At 29.5% G+C, this 23,180-nt stretch overlaps 1 protein-coding gene across 3 annotated transcripts in view; it reads right to left on the reverse strand.

Moving 5' to 3' along the window:
- Nucleotides 1-23,180, reverse strand: part of LOC126735978 (uncharacterized) — a 68,309-nt gene that overhangs the window by 40,416 nt on the left and 4,713 nt on the right. For all 3 annotated transcript variants that reach the window (XR_007660575.1, XM_050440109.1, XM_050440110.1), the window contains exons 4-10: nucleotides 17,451-17,572; nucleotides 14,565-14,763; nucleotides 14,289-14,506; nucleotides 9,199-9,304; nucleotides 8,906-9,102; nucleotides 7,340-7,570; nucleotides 7,054-7,291 (exon numbers count right to left, since the gene is read on the reverse strand). Coding sequence is in view for 2 of the 3 variants with exons in the window: in XM_050440109.1 (XP_050296066.1) it covers nucleotides 7,054-7,291; nucleotides 7,340-7,570; nucleotides 8,906-9,102; nucleotides 9,199-9,304; nucleotides 14,289-14,506; nucleotides 14,565-14,763; nucleotides 17,451-17,572 (1,311 nt within the window). In the remaining variant the exon portion in view is untranslated. The remainder of the gene's footprint in view (nucleotides 1-7,053; nucleotides 7,292-7,339; nucleotides 7,571-8,905; nucleotides 9,103-9,198; nucleotides 9,305-14,288; nucleotides 14,507-14,564; nucleotides 14,764-17,450; nucleotides 17,573-23,180) is intronic.

Consider the following 23,180-nt stretch of genomic DNA (forward strand, 5'->3'; position numbering starts at 1 on the left):
TGACGCCCTTACACGCGTTTATATACAAGGTGATTAACAACTAATACGTTAGATGTAAATAAACACTCTGAAAATTAGGGTTTTATCGTGGTTTAATATGGTTTATCATCTAAAATATTTTTAGAATTGCGAAGTTTCCTGAAAGTCGTGTATATCACCTTTTTTGTAGGTTTTTTTTAAATCATGGCCTTGTATCTGTCGCCGTTTTCGAGAAAAAATAACTTATGATTTTTGATTAATGAAAATTTAGGTGAAATAAATGCTCACGTATCTTCGATCATCAAACTCTGTATATAGTGCAAAATACTTAAAACTTTATAGCGGAAAAGAAAATATAGCATTTGTCGCAAGCTGTGGCGGTCAATGTCAAAATCCTGATTTGTCACCGGGTGAGCTTAAAAGGAAAAGTAAAACATTTTTAGAAACATTATAAGAACTTATAAGTCCCTCTAAACATTTTTTAAAATATATAAAAAATTAAAATAATAGAAGAATATACCAGGCAACAACATAACTCGGATTTATGGTTCCTAGAACGCCGGAAGCCCCTTATTGCATCTAATTTTAAAGTAATTTAGCACTAGGAGTAATAAATATTCCAGCAACTACTCCATTTAAAAATATTGAATTTAAATAGCGTTAATCGGGGTAGGCAGAATGAGAAATGCGCAATTGATACATTATAAAAAATTTCCGGTAAAAACATCACCTTGTAGTCCGTATATTAATTAAAGGTTTTCATATATGACTCCAAATGCCTTATTAAGAAAAAAGTGCGAATAAAATGTTCATTTAATGCCAGAAGCCTCAATCTCAAGGAAGAGAAGAAATCGAATAAATTAATCAAAACCACGAATGGTTTTACCCAGTACAAGTCAATTATACGTAACTGTTTGGTGTAAAAAGGAAATAATTTTAAAAAATAAAGTATTTTGAGACAAAATAAAGGATCAATTGACCGTTTTTTATGAAGTATTTACTTGTGGATTCTGGAAAACCTAAAAGTATGGATATTAGAAACATCACATTAAAATAAATGTATAGTGTTAAGAATTTTTATTGACATAATAATTTTGCGTGTTTTTTGTTAAAAACTAAGGCATAACTAATATCTTTTATTCACTAAAATAGCGAAAAGTCCATTTTTTAAATGGAAGACCCTATTTTTATGTTATATTCTAATGGGCAGTTAAAATACCTTAAATTTAGTATATCATATTCCTAAATTTTTTTCACAAATAAATTACTAGTTGCCTTTTAGAGTGGCGGTTTAGAAATAAATACTCATTTTTATGAAATTTAATAATTTTTTTAAATATTTTATAGATTACTTAGTTAACCATGAAAATGGCACAATAGTTTAATAAATGACAGTGACGTATTAATTATAAAATATTAACATGGTGTCTTACTCTAAACTTAATTAGAAAGTCTAAAATGGAAGATATTAGCTATTTAATAGTATTTAAATCAGGTTTTGAAGAGATTATTTATTTTCTATTCTTTTATCTGCTAAACAAATTTCATGCATGACTTAAATGGTACCATTGTTATTAAGTTTACAACTTTATTAAAAGAAAATAGAAGACTTAGAAATAACTATAAGTACAGGCCTTTACAAAACTACTAAATAACTACAACAAAAAAATCGAATCAAATACACACTAGTAAAATGCTTTATATCCATAAAAATAATTATTTCTGTTTAAGAAATTGTTTTTATTTAAATTGGAATTATTTGACCTTGTCATCATTATATTACTTAAAAATGCATCATTTAAATAAAATATAATATGGCCTGAAAACCTGAAACTGAAAAATAACGCTAAAACGCTTCGTTAAAAACGAAGTAGTTAGTTAATCCGTAGAAGACGCCACGTTGCGGTTAAATATGCTTAAGGAAGGGTTTAGAATATATCGTTTTTTTTTGGGAATGTCATTTTTTTTGAATTATTTTTTGTACCAACTTACAGAAAAAGGTTTGCTGGATTGCTAAAAGTATTTTAAAATATGGTGTGAAATCTACTATTATATTTTAAATTGCCTTGATGTATGATAATATTTAATTGAAAAATTCATATATTTCTTAAATTTTACTGCACTTCTCATATTATAGTTGTAGGCATTATCAATCCTTTAACTGAAATATAAAAAAAATTAAGCCGAAACGTGCAACGGTGTCCAAATAAGACAATATATGGAACACATCTAAAAAGCAATTTTCGTGGGCGTGGGAAGCGGAGCGTTAAAAATTAGAGAGGTTATCCGAACAATAACACCTAATATGTTAGAAAAAGTGAGTAATTCATTTTTAAAAAGAATTAATGCTTGCGCACCAAACTTAGGAGGACATATTGAGAATAATTTCTAGTGTAGTTATAATTTAACTTTAGGACAAGTTTAAACTTTTATTAGTTAGTTTTAATACATAATTGTTAGTATAAATACATACATAAATACACAGTTAATACAGATGATTTTATTAACATCGTTTTTTATAATTTATTGTAATTATAAAATTAATTAAAATTATATTAAATTTAAATGTAAAATATCTCAAAAAAAGCGTAGGATATACTTTGTGAGAAATTTTAGACATTAAATAAACAAATTTCATGAAAGAGAAAAATACAGGATGTACCATTTAAAAAAATCGAGTTATTGCATATTTTATTTGAGTAAATTTTGAAAAAAAATACATATTTTTCCATAACTTATTATATGTAAAATTATTTTTTTTAATTTTAGTTTGTAGATTTTTGTCAACCTTTTAACCATGTTACTTAAGTTTTTTCCACTAGGTATAGTTTAAGCGCTATTTTAGCCGTGCGCCTTGCTGAAGCACTCTGTATAAGTAATTATTTGTTTATAAAATTTAACTTGTAAGAAATTTCAACATGCCTTCACCCTTAAGTTGACTTGACCCTCTTAATAAAACCAAATGTTTGTTGTATGTTTAAAAAAAATAATAAAAACATAGTTGGCAGCATCATCCACTTCTCAAAAAAATAACCAACACGGCCGCGTAGCTTCCAGAGTCGTTGAAAACCTTACTCTAGAGGTGGGTTGCTAAATAGCCTGCTATTTTATAACTGCTAGAATAACTTCTATCTTGTTTGTAACTGCTATGAATCCAAAAAATAGCTGCTATATTTGTAGCAGCTGTAATAGGAAAATATTAATGTGCAGTGCAAACGAGCCGATTTTGGTTAGATTAGTAAAACTGCGATACCCGACCTTCGACTGCGACCAATAGTATTAGCAAAGTATATAGATTTCAACTCTGTTAGACTGTGGTATTAGTAAGTATTAGTAATCTGTGGACTGTGACTGAACGGCGAGACGTGATTCGGCAATTTTCGACTATTTATTTAGCATTTTTAGCAAGTAAAGTGGAGAGAGTAAGCTTTATGACCGGTTTATTATTATATTATTTAACGGAACAGCAATTCGGGCCACATTATTTTATATGGTGTGTTTTTAAAAAACAAAATGTGATTTGTTGTTGTTTTTCTCAGATTAAAGCAAATTATAATCATTGTTGGTAGAAAAAGAGGTGGTTATTGGGTGACAAGGAATATCTAAATATTTAATATAAGTACATTTAATTTTGTTTAATTAAATACATGTAAAAAGTACCGTTGTGACGACGATGACTATCATCGTCGTAATTAATTTTTATTGAGTTCTAAAGCCCGTTTTAAACGAACATAATATAACAATCGTGTAAATCAAAGATTTAATTTTAAAAAAGTTTAATTTTAAATTTTCAAATAAAATTTAGGTTCAAAAACTAACTTGTGTAACGAATGGGCACAAAAAACATTCTTAAAAAGAACAATCAAATATATTTAATTAAAATTATGTTATTAATCAAAATACATACATACATACATACACATACATAACGTATCAAATAGAGCTGATTTAAATAGCAGCTATATTTAACTGCTATTTCAATTTAGCAGTAGCAATAGCAACTGCTATACAAAAATAGCGGGTTCGACCTATCTCTACCTTACTTAAACCGATTCCAAGCGGTCTACCGGTAATTACCGTTCCTAAATGGTATTAACCAAGCACGTCCAAGCGGTTATAGTTATAACCGCTTGAGATACGTGACGTCACCAATTAGCCCTTTATACGTCAACAATTTGGAACAGTAATTACCCACGTCCGGAGCTGTTTTCTAAACGTCAAATGTCAAAGATATTGAAATAAGTGCGGGAAAAAATAAAAACAAACAACAAATTATTTCTTTTTTAAAAATGACACAAAATTTATTATGGCTAATAAGTTTTCTTTTTTGATATTTATGTTTAAGAACTAATTACATATAATACTGGCGTCTGGGGTATTTTTTAAAAACAAACAAAATTATGATAGTGACAGCTGACAAATTACGAAGTTACATCAACCAAACACGTCCAAGCGGACACGATTGGTTATGTTATAAAGGGACTGTTCAAGGTGAACCAAGGGTTTAACCGCGGTTAAAACCGATAGATCGCTTGGAATCGGTTTTAAAGAAGCCAAGTCCAAGCAGCTTAAATGAATCGTTCCTAGATTTGACGCTTCGCGGCAGCACCACACGGTGAACCAAACTGAACGACAATCGATAGTCGACCGGGTACATTTTAAAACACGGGATTGGGTATCTTCTTATTATTCAATAAACGGTATTATGTGGCACTTTATTTTCTTAATTAGCACTTTATATTCTTAAACTTATCTTAGTGGTCTTATTTTTATATAAGATTCAGTTATTTTCATTGATTTTTTCCTGCAATGGATTTTTAATTTTATGCTTTGCTTCATTTTCAAAACTTTTCAGAAATATGCTGGAGTTTCAGGACTTGATGATTTTCGGCCGATAAGTATCCTTACAAGCACGTCCAAAGTTCATGGAATAATAATGTTTACACAAATATCGGAACATTTAAATATGTATAAAATTCTCCCTGGTTTTAGTTGTGCAACCGCATTATTAAACATAACTGATGATATAATTAGTGCTGCAGATGACAGCAAATGCACAGCTTTAATTCTATTAGATTTCTCTCGTCATTAGACACTATAAAGCATGAACTCATTTCTTCAATCTTAAATTTTGTTGAGTTTTCAGAGCACGCAATTGTACTTCTAATGGATTATCTTTCAAATAGATTTGAATTTGTTAAAACATTAGATGGCAGATCAGAATATGGCAGGGTAAGTTGTGGTGTTCCACAAGGATCAATTTTGGGCCCTTTCCTCTTTAATACTTATACTAATAACCTCACTAAATGCCTAAAATTCTGCAAGGTACACCAATATGCCGATTATACACAAGTTTATTTTTCTTTTCTTCCATCAATATATTAATGCAGAGAAAGTCATAAATGAGGATCTAAATACTTTGTTATCATTTTAAAATCGTCATAATCTTCTTATTAACCCATCTATCCATTTATTCTCACAGGCATTCACAATCGCAATCTTTAAAAATTAAGCTGACTGACCCTTTAGTTTTGAGCCATTTTAACTTTTGTGATGTGGTTTACTCACCTTGTCTAGATTTCACTGAAATACAAAAGATTCAACGGGTACAAAAATCTTGTTTAAGGTACATCTATAAATTTAGAAAGCATGAGCCGGTCTCTCGTAAACTAAAAGACTGTAACTGGTTAAATATGGCAAAGAGAAGCAAATTACATTCTTTGGTTTTATTTCAAAAAATTATACTTAAATAATTGCTTGCTAGAGAAGATTAAATAGCAAACAGACGTTCATAACTTAAATTTAAGATTTAAAGGGTTAATTACTCTACCACCTCACAAGATCAGTTTTTTTTCAGCAATCTTTCTCTTATAACTTTTATCAGCTTTATAATGACATTCCTACAGATCTAAAAGCTTTATCGGAGGACTCTTTGAAAAAAAAGGTAAAATTACTGTTTTAGTAGCATGGTGTCTGGTTACGTCTTATGTGATGCTTTGATCAAGGTTTATAATATGTATGTATGTATATATGTATTTCTTTTGGTACGTTTTCATTAGTTTTCTGCGGGCAACAGTTGTAGTATATAATATTTTTCAGTTGTATATTTGTTTTTGAATTCTTTTTTTTTGTTTTCGGAGTCATACGTGATCTTTCTTTTAATTGTTTTTGGCTCCCTTTTGTAAATCAATGACAAAATTAATATTATATATATTTATGATTCGGATTGTTTTTTATGATTTACAAAATAAACACATTATTATTATTATTATTATTATTATTATTATTATTATTATTATTATTATTATTATTATTATATTGTTTTTTATAATATAAGAAAATCCTAAAACTCCATAAAAATATCCCAAGTGGATATTGTTTTATTTACTATCTCCTTGGCCTTTTCAGTTACTTCATTTAGAATTTCTATCTGGGTATGATTTACAAATCTAGTCTTATTTGACTGTCTATTTGTAAAATATGTAAAAATTCTTTATCTACTTTGCTCGTAGTTTTTTTATTGACAATGCTTATATTTTTAGTTGGTTTTTACTTTTCCTAGAAAGCTAATTTTCGAATTTACAAATTTTACGCTATTAGAAATATTTAAAACAGAAGTATGCTTATAACCATTTACCAAAGTTTAGTAAAATCAGTACTAAGATATGAAATATTAATCTGGGCAGTATGTATTACAAGTCTTTAGATAATGCTGCCCTCTTCAGATAATGTATAATAAAATACTGAAAATATTTGTTAAAAAATAATATTTATATCCTACTCAGGAAATTTATAATGAAATCTATATAAATAAAAGAACTTTATTCTGTTCAACTGTTGGTTACTTAATGCACAATCGTAAAAAAATTAGATATTCAATAAATCACAGCCAAAAAACTAGATTTAAAATAAACAACTCTATTGATTCTAATATTATAATAACTTATAACTGGGTAACTATGATTTAATAAATTTGATTTGCTTTGATTTGATTAAAAAAATTTTCGTTTGCCCTTTAACTAATACTTACACTAGTGATCATTTTTTAGTATTATAAAATATATTAATGCTTACCCTCTTTCTTATATACGTTTATGACTCTTAACATATTCAGTGAGTTGGTTATAAACACCACAAGAACATATTTTTTTCCATCGTTCATGGTTTGCTTTCGGTTAAATATTAAACTTTGCTCCTTCGAAGAATTGGAGAGTTTTAGTTCATTAAGATATTGATTATGTCTTGGAAGCATTCCATTAGTTATAATTCCATGTTTAACCAGATCAATTTCTTTATCCAGTCCTATTTGAAACTGTTAAATAGTTTAGCTTTTGACGTAAACAATTTTTTTTTTACTTACCTTTTCAGAGTTGTACCATTCACTTTTAAAAATAACGAATCTCGATTCGAAGTATTCAATGACAGGCTCTGGCACTAATAGATTTTCACCAGTAATCTTAATTTTATTAGAAGGGTAAGGTTTTGGATTTGCAGGCGATATAGAGGAGTCTGTGGTGCTTTCAATGGAGGTTTCGCCATCTTTTGATAATGCTGATATATACAGGTGTAATTTTATAATTTTTGTTTCAATCTAAAAATAACAAAGATATAAAAATAATGTACGATTCGTAATCAAAATAAACGATATTAGTATTCAGTAATATTGAGCCTGCAATTAGACTATGATGACAGACTATTAGACATGATATATACGACGACCAAAGGCCTATATCAATTCTAAATTGAGTAAGAGTTAGTTTGGTTTAATGAAAAGTTAATATAGGATGCCATGGTCTGCTTATCCAAAATAGTGATTAAGAGACTAGTTTTAATCAATTGATAGACAAAAACTAAATACATTGTGTTAGAATTTTTCTTAATACAGCTATAGAGATTTGCCAAGAGCGTTCAATATTATTGATCATAATATTCTTATGCAAGCTTTAGACTTTTAATAACAGGCTTTGGGACTAACACATTTTTACTACAAATCTTAATTTTATTACAGTCCGGTTTTGGATTTGCAGACCATACAGTATATAGTGTTTTCAATGAAGGTTTCTCTGTCTGACAATGCTAATTTAAACAAATGTGATAGAGCTATAGAGATTTTGGATGAAAGCTCTTAAAAAATGCTTTTCAATCAAAGCCTACAAAAATACCTTCGATGTAATTTTGTGTTCACTGAATAAAACATTACTTAATTAAATTACAGTTGTATTTTTCCCTTTCATTAAGTAAGGTACCATAAAAGCCTTTTCAGATAAATGAGAAATCAGATGAGAGCTTTCAGATAAATTATCACGAGTAGTGGTTTGCCATTTAAGATTATAAAGTTGTGGTAGTTGGGAGTGAAGTCGTAAGTAGACGGAGCTATTACAATATTTCTTTCCTTTTTCTATTATAGAAATTAGCTTCAGCATATTTTTTTTAGTTTCTCAGATTTAGCGATTGTAAATTTATTAAATTGCCACCCTGTATAATATCAGTTCCGCGTATTAATTATGATAACCTGGTATATCTTGAAAATACACCCACAACCATAAAAAATTGAAGAAAAATGAATCCTTACGAAAATTTCAGGTAAAGACAGAGAGTATCCTTTTGATCAGCTCTACAGGGTACGTGGCATTTTTAAGCCCACTCAATTTTCTCTACTAGTAGATCAAATCTCAGATGTTCAAAACTATTATAAAATTATTTTTTCTTTTCTAATTTTGGCCCGTACGTCGAAATTTAAAAAATGAGAATTATTATGAGCTTAAAACTAGAGCACCGCCTAACGACTTACCCTAGTACCGATTAAAACTAGAGTAACCTATCTAGTACACTTTCTAAAAAGATAGTATCTTAATTTAATTTTCTTTCAAAAAAGATTATGCATATAAGCCTACAACATTTATAACTAACAATCCTACGTTCCTACCTTAAACGATTCATAATATTGAATAGCACCACTTGGCGATACAGTCTTTGAACTAATTTCGTTTTCATTCAATTCAAGACGAATTTTAAATTCTTTTATTTTTTTTGTTCTGTATTCATATTCCCACCATATGTTCAAATACGTAAAATCCAGTTCGTTGCTCCACTTATACGTTATATTAAACGGAGGATCCGGCTCTAAAATTATAGTCGTATACCTCAAGTTAATCAAATTAAAATGATACTTTTTAATATAATAAATAATTTGATATTTATTTTTTATATATTACTTACTCTCTAGATTAATCGGCACTTTAACAACTGCGTAATATTTTGGGTTCTCTTTTACTTCTTCTATATCTTGCATTTTGTTTTTAATATAGTAATTGCAAGTTATTACCTGTAATAGATAAAAGATTATTTTTAGATATACCCTATTTCATTCTAAAAGACGATATTCTGCTTTTTCAGATTCTTTTTTTTATTTCACTGATGTGAGAGTGCTAAAATATTGATATTATTATTAATAAATATTATATTTATTAATAATAATAATAATTATTATTATTATCAACGACTCTTTATAATACTTAGCGAGTGTTTGATCAATCGAGTATTCAGAAACAAAAATACCTAGTTTAATAATAATAGCATAGAACCTTAAAGAAGTATTCTTCTAATTAAAGAATAACAATTTTGCTTTGAATATTTTAAACTAACAATATTGAAAATTACATATTTAATAAAATATAATATATATAAAACAATTTGTACCAAACCATAGATTAAACTAGCTACGCAACAGATACCTACTGCAATAGTAAAATCGCAGACCCAAATTGTCCTTCGACCGCTTAAAAAGCCGGCGGATTTTAATTTTAATAGAAAATGACATTCTGAGAAAAATGACACGCAATATGTTAAGTTTTAATATCTAACCTTTAAATTATTAAATTTTTTAAGATTTAGATCTAGAGTGCTATGAGCATAAGTTTAAAATCCATCAAGTAGGCCTAGAAAAATATAATTGACCGTCTTTTATTTTTTTACAGATTTCATATGATCGTTGTAAATTGTAGATGGGTCTATAATTTTCAAAATCGTATTTCCGGCAACAAATTATTAAAAAAAAACTTTTAAACTATGGTAATGAACTACCCTGGTTTCATTTGAAAAAAAAAACAGTTAGAGCCATATTTTCGGTTTTTGCAAATTTTAGATTCATCATCTAGGAAAGCTGTGAAAAAAACAAATTACATTTTTCTATGCAAGATAAATGTAGTAGTATTTCTGAATATAAAAAGGATATTAGATCTTAATACCCTAAACAGAAATATGGACTCTACCATTCGTGTACTAGAAATAAATAACTGGTCCTATTCCACAGAGATCAATGAGCTGAAAGAAGAAATTTCCAGGATTTCTATTCGGCCAAATCAGAAATCCTCTCCCATAGACCTCCCTCTGCAGATTCCAGCAAAACCTTCTGTACTAAGTCCTTCTCTACGAGAGGAACTACTAACTGCTTTCTCTTCAAGAATTGACGGTCTCTTGACGAATGAAAACAACCACCATGACAATATTCCCAAAGCTTTTGCTGGCAGTAACACTATGAATAGTTTAGACGAACACGGAGAAGATTGTTTAATTAATAATACTCATTTCAATAGTAATATATTACCAAAAAAAAGTCTAAGCGTAATTATTTGATCTTTTTATCTAATGACCAGGGAAAATGTCTGTTTTATCCCTTACTGAAAGGCTTAGGTAACTATAAAATTGTAAACTTCGAACACATCATTAAACCAGGTGCATACTTACATAATGTTATTGAAAATACTCCATTTCTAACTAAAACATTTAGTAAGAATGATTATGTTTTACTTATAGCGGGCTCTAATGATTTTTATTACAAAAAAACTTGGTATACAGAATAGTTTAGATACAATTAAAAGTTGTTCTAATGCCAAATTTATTGTAGCCTCAATTCCTTACTTAGAGTCAGCTAAAAAGAGCATAGTTCTTGGGAACGGCTTCCTTTTTTAAATAAAGCTTTTTATTGGTACAAGAGTCCTCGCTTTGGAAGTGATCTTGACATACGTGTTTAGTATGTAACACTTCATTAGGAATTCCAGCAAATTTAGCATTTCCTATAATATACCGGAACAATATGTATACCTTTTTTAAAACACTTCTTCAAGAAGATATGTAGGATTTCAGATACTGGTGTAAAAAAGCAAGTGAATGTAGTTATTATTAAGAACTTACTAAGTCTTAGTAACATCTCTCAGCCAGTGTCGGTGTATTATATACTATAAAAACAAACGCTTGTTTGTAAACAGAAACACGTGGAGCCGGCTGGCTTCTTAAGTGGGTCATTGTGCTATTAATAGATTTTCAAGTTTATTTTACATATCACTTTTAAGATTTTTGTGTTGTGCTGTTATCTGTGTGATTTGGGATTTTTTGTAAATATCTTGTGTTCTACTAAAACTAGAAACTTATGCCAAGGTTAATGCTTACATCACTTTATTCACATCAAAAAATGTATGTTTTACTTATAAACATATTTGGAGGAAATCTGGTAAGGAATAGTATTAGTAAGTATAGGTAGTAATAGTAAAATCTATTACCTTTATTTATATATAGGAATTCATTAAAGATTTTTTTGCCTTTTGAAACATGCTAAGTCCCTGCTGATGTAAATTTAATTACAAAAGTAGTTTAAGAGTAGGGGAGGCAAGTATTTCTGTTTTTGGCTTCCTTAAAGATGAGCAACTTAAAACTAAATGGCTAAAAGCCATAGCTAAAGATAATTGGGCTCCTACTCAACATTCTGTTGTTTCTGCCTTGTGTCGTTTGTATCGTTTACCTGATGGCACGCTCACTAAGATTAGAGTTAAAGCAAGATTAGTTTGCTCAGCAGTGCCTCAAATTTTTTCAAATTTTCCTGCATATTTAACAAAAAGTGCGCAAAATATATTAACTAGGTATAAGTCTTCTGATTATTGTGAGCTTAATATACCATACTGTTCATCTCTAAAGAAATTTCATGACTTCATTAACCATTCAGATTTCTTAAAACAGGCGTCACACAACTTAGAGGATGAAAAAGATAGTGACATTTGTAATCGAGTAATACTTTTAATAGACCAAATAACTTTACTTATTTTAAAGCAAAAACATTATTGCGCATCAACTATAGTAATGTATTTTATGTTATATATTATATCCCCTTGCACATATGAATTGCTTAGAGATTATTTTAATCTACCCACCAAGAGGTACCTACAGTATCTTTCTTCTAGCTTTAATGTGTCACCAAATTCTGACTTAAATAAAACTAATGATAATGATAACATTACTAATTATTTAAACATTGTATCCACTTCTTTAGCACTGACTGAGAAAGTTGTTAATTTATTAATTGATGAAATTTATATAACTCAAAGACTAGACTATAGGGGAAAAATTCTTATTGGTGTTCCTTCAAATTACAATTCTTTAGCATAAACCGTCTTAGCATTTATGATTTGTTCATTTGTTCTTATGGAAAATTTTCTGAAATTGTAAAGCTTTTACCAGTAAGTAAAATTAAAGAGGCAGATATGGTTCCTATTACAAGAAATGTGATCTCCTTGATGCAAAAAATGGTTTTATCAATCACTTTTTAATAATTTAACTAACAATAGTAGTTTTTTTTCTAAACCCACAAACTCCTGATAGTAAGATTTTTGCAACCTTTGATTTTGTGCATATATCTAAAAATGTAATTAATAATTGGCGGAAGTTAAAAAACCTTGATAAAACATTTGTGTTTCCTGATTTTTGGCTAGTTTAATTTCTCAACTACAAAATTTGCTAAATTTGTCCAGGTAAAAGATGTATATGACAGGGAACAAAACATGATAATTAAAAAAGCATTTAAACTTAATTATAAAACAGTATTTTCAAATGTTTTAGAAGTTCAAAAAGTTTACCTTGCAGATAATATTTGTCAAGGACCAAATGATAAAGCTGTTTAATTTAAAAAAATATATTTCCTGGCTAGATGCATGGCAAAAACTAGAAAATAATAATGGTTGCTTTACAACTAATACTCATTCCGTGCGACAGTATATCTGTTTTTATTGAAATTATCTATTACGATAAGAGATAATAAGACATTAAGAGATATAAGACATAAGTCTCTGACATTGCCACAAATAGCACAGCTCTTTTCTCAAGTAGTTATACTTACAATGCCGTAACAATTTATAATCGACTTAGACCTAATTTTTCAATTCGCATATCGCGCTTTAAAATTAATTATAAAACTTTGTTCTTGGAGGAACAATTACATTAGTTTTTTTTTCTGCGGATTTACAAATGTATTTAATTATTTTTTTTATCTTCTTTCAATTTGTTTAGTTAATTTCTATATTACTATTACTGCTTGTTTGTTAAAACATTTGTAATTATTATTATTATCAAGGTTAAGAGATAAAAGTAGCTTTAGCTGATCTTCATTTAATTGTGCATTTGATACCAAATTTATAGATAACATATTTATAGATAGCCTGAAAAACTTATGCAAAATAATTGATGATAGACTTTTCGCAGAGAATCAAGGTGATTAAGATAAGGTGGATACGAATTAAGAATCCAGGCATAAAATTCTAATATGAAGACGGAAAACTAGCATCTGCTTAGTCGCAAAGCAGAGGAGAAAAACCAAATACTAGCCTACTTTCTGGATCCGGCATACTACAAAAACTTAGAGAAAGCAGTTTAAGGTCTTCTACCAGCTTCTAACACAACTTTTATAAAATATGTTATTTATATATTTTTCTTAGATATAGAAGATAAAAATTTTATGATTTTATGTTTAAATAGGCACTAGCTGCATCCACCACTAATTTAATTCTGCTCTATGTATAATTTTTTATTTTTTAGTGTCTGTCCACGCCCGGTCTAACGTCAAAAACGGCGGTTCAGCAATATGGATATAAATATTAGATAGATATAACATATCTACTTGATTAATATATCTTATTGTGAAGAAGTTGATTGTTTGAAATTAGCATATTTAAGCGTGCTAATTACTTATTATTTAAGTGTATAGGTCATTACTTGACAAATTTTTGAATACCTATTTAACCACTTGTGATGTTACTTGTAATTTAATATTTTAGTTGAATTTTAGTTTTATCAGTTTTTTGAGCTATATCGAAATTACTTTTCTACCATGATCAACTAAATATAATATTTTTACGAACACCGACTCTGTTTTTAGAAATAAATTTCACTTCACTTCACACGATACATTTCGCTTCTCAGCAAAGTCATTATGACTTTTTTTACAGATGGACCAATGCACTAACTGTTAACACACTTACACTTACTTTTATTGAAACATTGCGTTTCGGTCCATTAACATTTAGTATCATAGTTTGTTCGTCCTTACTATTAGTCATTATATTTTTCGCCATGCTATACCCTTTATCATGATAAATCCGATATTCGTCGGGTAAGCAATCTAGATTTTCAGGAAGTTTCCATCGTAAACGTATTTTGCCTCTTTCATATATTCCAGTTAAGTTGATTACTGGCTTCCAAACAGCTAAAAGGATGATTAACTATTACTATTAAAAACATATTCTATTATTATAAATTGTTACCTCTTAAAGTAGTTGTATTTTCAGTGAAATTCGGAAAAAATAAAGGTTGAAACTCGTTATTGCCGTTAATTTTAAGTGAAATATTTAGGAATTTCCAATTGTCTTCCACTTTGATATAGGCAGAGGAAAACTGGCAATCTATTGTCTCTGTCCTTGATAATGCCCGAGTTCCTTTTGGGCAGGCTAAATTATCGTAAAACTAAAAAGGAATAATAATATATTTATTTCTTTTGACAACTTCAAGAAGAATTAATTATTTGTAGCCGGAACGTTGTCCAAAAAAAGTGGTTGAATATACAGGATGTTAATTCATACCTTATTCATAATTTAATGCAAATCTCGTTTTCTTCAAAAAACGTCGTTTAAAAATTTTTTTGTCTCAAATGTTGCTTTTCTATCTTATGTTCTGTTTCAAATTTGGAAGATCAATTATTTTTCAACATCTCTATACTAAAGTAAAAAGGTCGGCCATAATTTTATAAAATGCCACACATCTATTCAAATATGAAATATTCAAATATATATATTCAGTATTCAAATATTCAAGTTTATGTAGTTTTTGGTTACGGCTTTTGTAATTGGAATGCTGCAGCTGCTGTTTAAGAATTCCTCTGATTGTACCCAATTGGTCAATCCACAAAAAAGAGTAATCACGACTCTTTACGAGTAAGGCGTATACCACGTACAGCGTGTACAGCACCTATAACCGGAAGAGTATATGTTAGGTGTATGCAATTTTATGGTTGGATAAATGATAATCGTGCTGTTGTATCGCGCATACTTTTTACCAAAGGAAAAATTCACTAGCATCAATATTACTCACAACTTTCATGTATGGTCAGTCGAAAATTCACACGCAATAGTCGAAACTAATTTTCAGCACAGCACAGTGCTATGGTCGATAGTTATTCAATTGGACCACACATTTTAGAAATTCGTCTCACAGTAAAGAACTACTTTTTTTTGCGAAATGAGTTATAAGCATTATTAGAGGAAGCTCCTGTAAACATCGAAATGTAAATTTCTTTTCAGTAATCAGTATTCGTTCTTTTCAGCATTCGTAATCAGCACGATGGAGCTTCCGTACATTTAGCTCGTCAGGTCAAGTAATATTTGGACGAACAGTTTCCATGGTTATGGACTAGTCGCGGTGGTTCTATTAGTTGGCGTCCAAATTCTCCAGACCGCATACTAATGTATTATTATTTGTGGGGATCCTTCTACATTAATGTCTACAAAGTGAATGTCGACACTCGGGAGGCCCTAAATCGACGCATTAAAAATGCGACAGTGTTTGTCAAAAAAAGACATGAATAACTTAGAAAAGCAACATGCGCCCTTCGTAGACAAAGTACAATGTGTTTAAAGGTTAATAGCGGTATTTTTAAACATTTGTTAAAAGAGCGCTATATTTAAGAACATGTTAATATAGAAAAATTTTGTTTGTTTGTAAATACGCTACTTTTTGAAAACAAATGAGAATCGCATAGGAACATCTGAATTTTTTAAAATAATTTTTTTTACGCGTACAATACTTACCTGGAGTTTGGTGCGTTCCTACCAACTCACCCAGTATAGGTGAAATTTCCAGGTTCAACGACTTTCTTTTACTGAGCAGCTTTCTCTTACTTAGCTAGCTGACTGTTTGTAAACAGATAGTATGTTTTTCATGTTCACACTCTTGGCGGTGTGGTATTAAAGTTTTTATTATTTTGGTATTAAAGCAATTTTAGTGAAAGTATTTTAATATTACCTTTATCACCTGGGCAGAGTACTATGACCCTCTCTTTTATGTTTAATGAATGGGAGTGGGTATAGAAGGAATAGTCTACTGTAGAACCATTATACTGAAGTGAATTCTTTTTTATCTCATTGGTAGAGAACTTTCGTTTGCTGCAAGCTGTTGACAGTTGTTACAAAATGTTGCTGCCAAGTCAGATTCCTTTATACGAGGTCTGGTAACATGTCTTCATACTTTTTCTTGTTTTTGTGTTTATTGACATCGATAATTCCTCAACTTCCAATCCTTCATTTCATTTTTCAATTAATGCTTCTTAAGTAATTTCGACCGTATACTTATTTTTCTTAAATATTATCCACAGAGTATGCTTCAGATTTCTTGGAAGATTACGAGAATACCAGCCAGATTGAAAGCGGAAACTCTGATTAAATGGTATAATATATTATGTCAAACTCAATAGTTTGTATTTTTCCAAAAATTCTTTAAATTACATATATTTTGTATCAGTTCCATTTAACCATGTCAAAGATCTAATTTCCGTTGATTACGATGGATTCTTTAGTATTAATTGATGCTCAAACTTGGGTCGATGATATTTATACTAACCTTCAAAAAGCCTTTGATAGGATAGACAATTGTCTTGACAGATGTCTAGTTTTATAGAACCCATATTGAATGAGCCCAGCCTCTCAGCTGAGTTAATAGGTTTGTTTAACTCATATTCGCTTAATAGATACCAGTTTGTCGATTATGAAAGCTTTAAATAAATCTTTTATAGATATATCGGGTATACATAGCTAATATTTATTCTATTCATTAATGACTTAGTTACATCACTTAAGTGTCAGAGTGGCATGTGTGTATATTCTCTGCAATACCTTAACTAATGATGACGTACACTGCAATTAATGATACCACCTTAAACAGGCTTGATCAGACTACAGATCTTTTTCATGCAATTTGTATTACTGTCAATAACTACCATTGCAACAGGCACTTACCGGCCTGAGTTTTTTACGGCCTTTAAGAGAGCCATATATCCACTACCCGCTTTCTATTTCAGAGGAAATGACAATTACTTATATACTACTATAGTAACGTATAAAAATAACAACTTATAAACAAACAATGCTTTATGTACTTACATAAGTAATGAAAATTTTAGTACAATGGGTCACCTCTTTATTTTTAGACCAATTTAGGTAAAGCCCATTTTTTTGTACTAGCATAGGTGGTTTTAAGATAAATGGAGAAAAAGTATTTGTACCTGAAAGAATTAATGATATTTGTTAAAATGTTAAATAGAGCGAAAAATTACAAACTTTAATAGAAAATCTTCTTAGGCATAAATTATAGATTAAATTTCTACAAACTATTTCAGTAGGCAACATTAGTAGGACCAAAGTGCAGAAGATAGGTAGCTCAAAATTACATTTTAGAAAACAAAAGATTTTTTTTAAATTTTAAAACTGTAGAGCGAACAAGCTGACAACATTTATATTAAACTTTCTTCCAGGATTACTCATCTTCGAGATATAGCAGTTTCAATGCCCTTTACTGCTCACACAGCTGTCGCGCTACTTATTGTCTGACGACTCCCTTCCCATAAAGGCTCATCACATTACTTCTTTTGTCGTCTTTTATCTCAACTAGCTGACCACTCGAGAATCGACAATTTTAATGCAAATACAAGTATGTTGTTGTTTTAAAAAATTTCTCTTTGTTTTATCATGAAAAGAAAATATTCAGGAGAATAGTCAACCTATGGATGTAAAGCCATTTTTATCATGTCCTGAATGTTGGAAGTATTTTCTCGCAGAATTTATTATTTAAATCTTAGAACATTGAAAGGCTAGAATTAGTAAACAACAACTTTTAAAACTGTTTAAAAAACACTGTTTAAAAAACATGTGCACAGGGGCAAGAGTGGTGTTTTGTTTCAGTTGTCAAGTCGACGCAAATTTCCAACGGAGAAAATTTTTAGCTATATTTTAACAACCATTATAACGTTAATTTAACTTATTTGTGTTGTATTTTATAGGAAAATTTAAAATAAAAAGTATAAATACTACAATTAACTTATTTTAAGAATAAATATAATCTCATTAAGCAAAAAAAAAAACAAAATTATTAACATTCTTATCCCTGTTTCTAAAAAATTTAAAGCGACAACACCGGAGCTTAAGCGCCTGAGCCATACGCGTAGTATCTGTCAAAAGTCTTTTTATTTATATTCGGGATTCGTGTATTTTTTTTTAATTTTTGGTTTTAAAAGGAAAAAGGCCACATTTTATTGTGTTTTTAAATTGCTAGGGTGGCAAAAACTTGTGTCGTTTGGGTCTTGTCGACTTTTAATATCTCCGATTTTGCAATATTTTAAAATTTGAGCATAAAGAGTACTTTGAAAAGAATAGATTAAGAGAAAAAAATTAAAAGCATCATCTAAAAAGCATAATTATCTTATATAAGAGAAAACATGAAATACATCTAAATCTATCTGCTAAAATGATAGCAGTGTTTTTACACTATAATAGTGAATGGGTTTTACTTTTACACACATTTGTACACAAGCAAAAAATTCATTCTCTTATGCAAAGGTTCGTAGCCTCCATATTTTCTAACATTTTGAGATTCTATTCATATGAAAAAATATAGAGAGGGCTCGTAAATGCCGAGCACATGGGGGGCTTACGCCACCCATGGGCTTTATAAGATAAGATAGGTTTCATAAGATATTAAATTAAAATTTGGTGTGAGGGGGTTTTTTGGAACGAGAAAATGAAATCCGTTCACGTATTCACTATACCTTGCAGAGGGCGCCACCTGCAGTATATTACATGTGTTAAAAATACCAAAACTTTTTTGTATCCCTGTATAATAAAGTTCTAGGGAAAAATTCTAATTATTCAATCTTTTCTTGTAAAAAAAGTATTCTTAGTAAATGTCGGCCTGAGAATCCGTTTATTAGATATCTTAATTTTAAAATCTAGACACATTTTAACAAGTTAACAAAAGAAACGTAAATTATTTTTTCTAAATTAATGCAAAATTACTTATTATAATAAAAATCATAGAATAATGACCCTAAATTATTTGTTCTACGTGACCTCTATTCATTTGTATACACATACGATCCTTCTTTATTAAAGAGAATCTAAGGCTTTGAAAAATATTTGGTTTTAACCTGAAATGCTCTACAGCCGCAATAATTCTTTCCCTTAAATGATCCCCATTTAAAATCGGAACCATATACACAAAGTCTTTCATATATCCCCAGACTGAAAAATCCAAAGGTGTAAGGTCGGGCGAACGAGGTGGCCACAGAACAGGAGCATCTCGACCCCGACCAATCCAGCGATTAGGAAATACTTGATGTAAATAGTTCCTAACATTTATAGCAAAATGAGCCGTCGAGTGGAAACTAAATAGTTTCTCTTACATTTAGAGGCAAATCATCAAGTAAATCGGGCAGTATTTCCTGTAGAAACAATAGAAATGAATCACGAGTCAAATTACCTGGTAAGATGACAGGTCCTAAAAAAAAGTTATCCACAACACCTGCCCACACATTGACTTTAAAATTTACTTGATGATGTGTCTCAACTATGGCCCTAGGATTCTCTTTAGCCCATATGTGTGCGTTATGGATATTTGTCATGCCGTTTCTGGTGAACGTGGCTTCGTCGGTAAGCAGAATCGCCCTTATAAAATCTACATTTCTATTATTATTCATTTCACATAACCATCAACAAAAAGCAAGTCTTGCCTCGGGATCGTCGGGTAAAAGACCCTGTACTTTTTGAAGATGAAATGGGTAAAGTTGTTGACTTCGTAAAATATTGTGTCTTAGTTTTCCCAATATTTCTCACCCGTTCAGCCAAAACCCTAGTACTAATGTTTGGTGATTCTTCGACAATTCTGAAATTTTCTTCCTCTTGCCCTGGTTGAACGGCACGAGGTCGGCCGCAATTACCCTTCCGTCTTTCGCTGAAACTTCCAGTCTCCCTTACGCGGTTAATCAAATTTAAAAAATATTTTCTTTTGGGATGAAATCGGTTTGGAAATGTCTGGGCATAGCGTCTAGCGGCTAAACTAGCATTGGAGTCACATTTTCCTAGTTGAGAATTGACAGATATTTACTGTTTACAATAATATTTAAAACTTATTAAACATCAAAAATCATATCCGTCATTTCGGAAAAGGGTATATTTCTTGGTCTATGAGCCATTATGGTTTTATAAGTTGTAAGAAAACACAACAAATACAAATATGTAATTAAAAAATGTAGATTTATTTTAGGAGTAATTGAGAAGCTTGTTAAGAAAGTCAAAAGCGTTTAAATTTGTCACTTTGACAGTACCTAAAAAGTTGCTGGTGCCCGAGGTTAGCCAATTTGTTTAGAAAGAAGTATCTAGATTTCTAACAAATGGATTCTCAGGCCGACATTTACTAAGAATACTTTTTTTACAAGAAAAGATTGAATAATTAGAATTTTTCCCTATTTCTTGTATTATTCAATTTCTCGTTCCAAAAAACCCCCTCACACCAAATTTTAATTTAATATCTTATGAAACACTCGACTTACTTTAAAAAAAACGATTTTATATTTCTCATTTTGACACAGCAGCCCAATTAAAAAATAGCATAACGAAAGTCGCATTATTTTGGTCCACCCTATATGTGGCCGGTGGATTGGTCTCCTTTTTCCGGACACCCTGTATAGTTATGTTTTTTTTAATATAGACATTAGGAAGATAGATGAAATTGCTATTTTTTTATTGCCTTTGAAGAATTTTGAAATTTATTTAGATATTGATATCTATGTATAAAGTTAATTTTGTCTTTCCCAAAAATTTGGTCTATAATTTTTTTTTGTTTTACCATATTGCAACTTACAATAATATATATAGTAATTGGCACCACATATTAATATATTACTGTAATTTTTTTTTGCTTTTTGATTAAATATCAAATACTTATTATAGATTGCCTAATATATGCCCAAAGGGAACAATGGATTTCAGTAATGGAAATCAACACAATTAAAAAGAACATATTTGTTTGTTCAGATCACATCCTTAGAAGTGATTTCTTATATAAGGAAGATAATATTATCAGTAGCCAGACTTTATTAAAAAAAATCAGCTCTACCTCAAAGGTAATTTTTTTTAACTATATTTTTCTAGTATAAAAAAATCGTCACAAAAAGTATTAGTGTTATTTTACTCATATAAGCTTTATTTATACCTAATACTTATTAAATTAGGTATGTGTGTAAAACTATTTTTTACTAGGATTTATGATGCATGGTTAAAAACACAGCAGCCGATAATTCAGTTAATTTACCTTTTAAGTTATTTACCCTTCAAAGCTACAGGGGTAGCTTTCCTGAAGAGTGCAAAAACTTCTTTAGCTTCCAAAATGGTATATAGTACAAACAGTGAAGCTAATATAGACAAGTATGGATAATTAAAATAGATTAATATTCTTGATACACCAAATTTTGTATAATTACAGATCTGATCATTAATCATCAACAATAACTGCATCTGAGATTAATAGTTCTATAGTAACCGTGGGGTCTAGGTCAACAATTATTAATTTTCATACAAGCCGTTTTTGTTTAACTGCTACACGTTTCCTGACTCTGCCAAGGAAAGGGTAAAAATACACTCGAAATAGACTACTAGTTTTATGCCATATCTTATTTAAAAGTGATATAGTATTTTATTGTCTTATATTTGTTTAATTAAATGCAATTAATCAAATGTATGATATTACAAAGATTCTTTATAATAACATACATTTTATTGATCAATTGGATTATAATAATACATTTTTTAAATTTTTTCTTTGTAATTTTGGTAATACTATATTTTTATGTATATTATTCTAGGGTAAAATCAAAATGATAACCTGAGGACCTAAGCACTAATGATTCCACCGTTTCAAAAACTAAATCACTTGTCACCAAATTATTGAAAAAAAAAATAAAGACAAAAAATTAAAATTCGAAGATTGCAACAAACAAATTTGCGCCAAAGAAATTGAATTAGATGTCTCAAGTCATTATTCAAATACTCAAAAAATAATAACATGATTTTCGAAAAAGCCCAACATACTACATATTTTATTTGACTTGTAAAAGTACTTGTTTGTATATTACTACTAATAAACTATCTAATCTAATCTATTGTACGTAATCTTTATTCTTAGGTAAGCTTTGTTTTTTAGTATCAATTAATATGATATAATAATTGATATTAGGTATTATATAGGTCAAATGTCTCAAAACCATTGTACAGGCTAAATACTCATAATAAAAATCTTATAACCTATAAAAAACCTGCAACTCCTTCACAATTTGAACATCCTTGTAGTTTTAACTCTTTCTGCTGAAGCAATACTGTCCTTTTGAAAAAGTCAGCACCATAGAAGTATAGATTATGTGATATAAAGTAAGTGATGTAAAACTGAGTTTTCTCCGATATAATAATAATAATAAAATTTTGCAAAATGTTAAAAATTTGTGTCTTAAAACATGATTTATTAAGAAATCTATAATATTATATTAATTAAATATTTAATTTCCATAAAAATGCTTTGACAAAAATGCTGCCTTTTATTAGGACCTTCCTCTAATGAAGTCCGTTAAAAAACACATAAATAGCTCATAAATGGTAATATTACTTATATTCAAACTCTATAATAATTAATAAAAACTTATCAGGTAAATATTTCTTGACGACGTCACTGGTAGAGAGTGCTTGTATCGGTGGCATCAACAATGCGATCAAGCGGCGTTGCGATGCCATTACCGTTTTCTCGTTTCTTCGTACTTTATTTTCATTTATTTAACGTATATTGACTTTGAT

This window comes from Anthonomus grandis, chromosome 5 (assembly GCF_022605725.1).
Source record: "Anthonomus grandis grandis chromosome 5, icAntGran1.3, whole genome shotgun sequence".
NCBI classification, from domain to species: domain Eukaryota; kingdom Metazoa; phylum Arthropoda; class Insecta; order Coleoptera; family Curculionidae; genus Anthonomus; species Anthonomus grandis.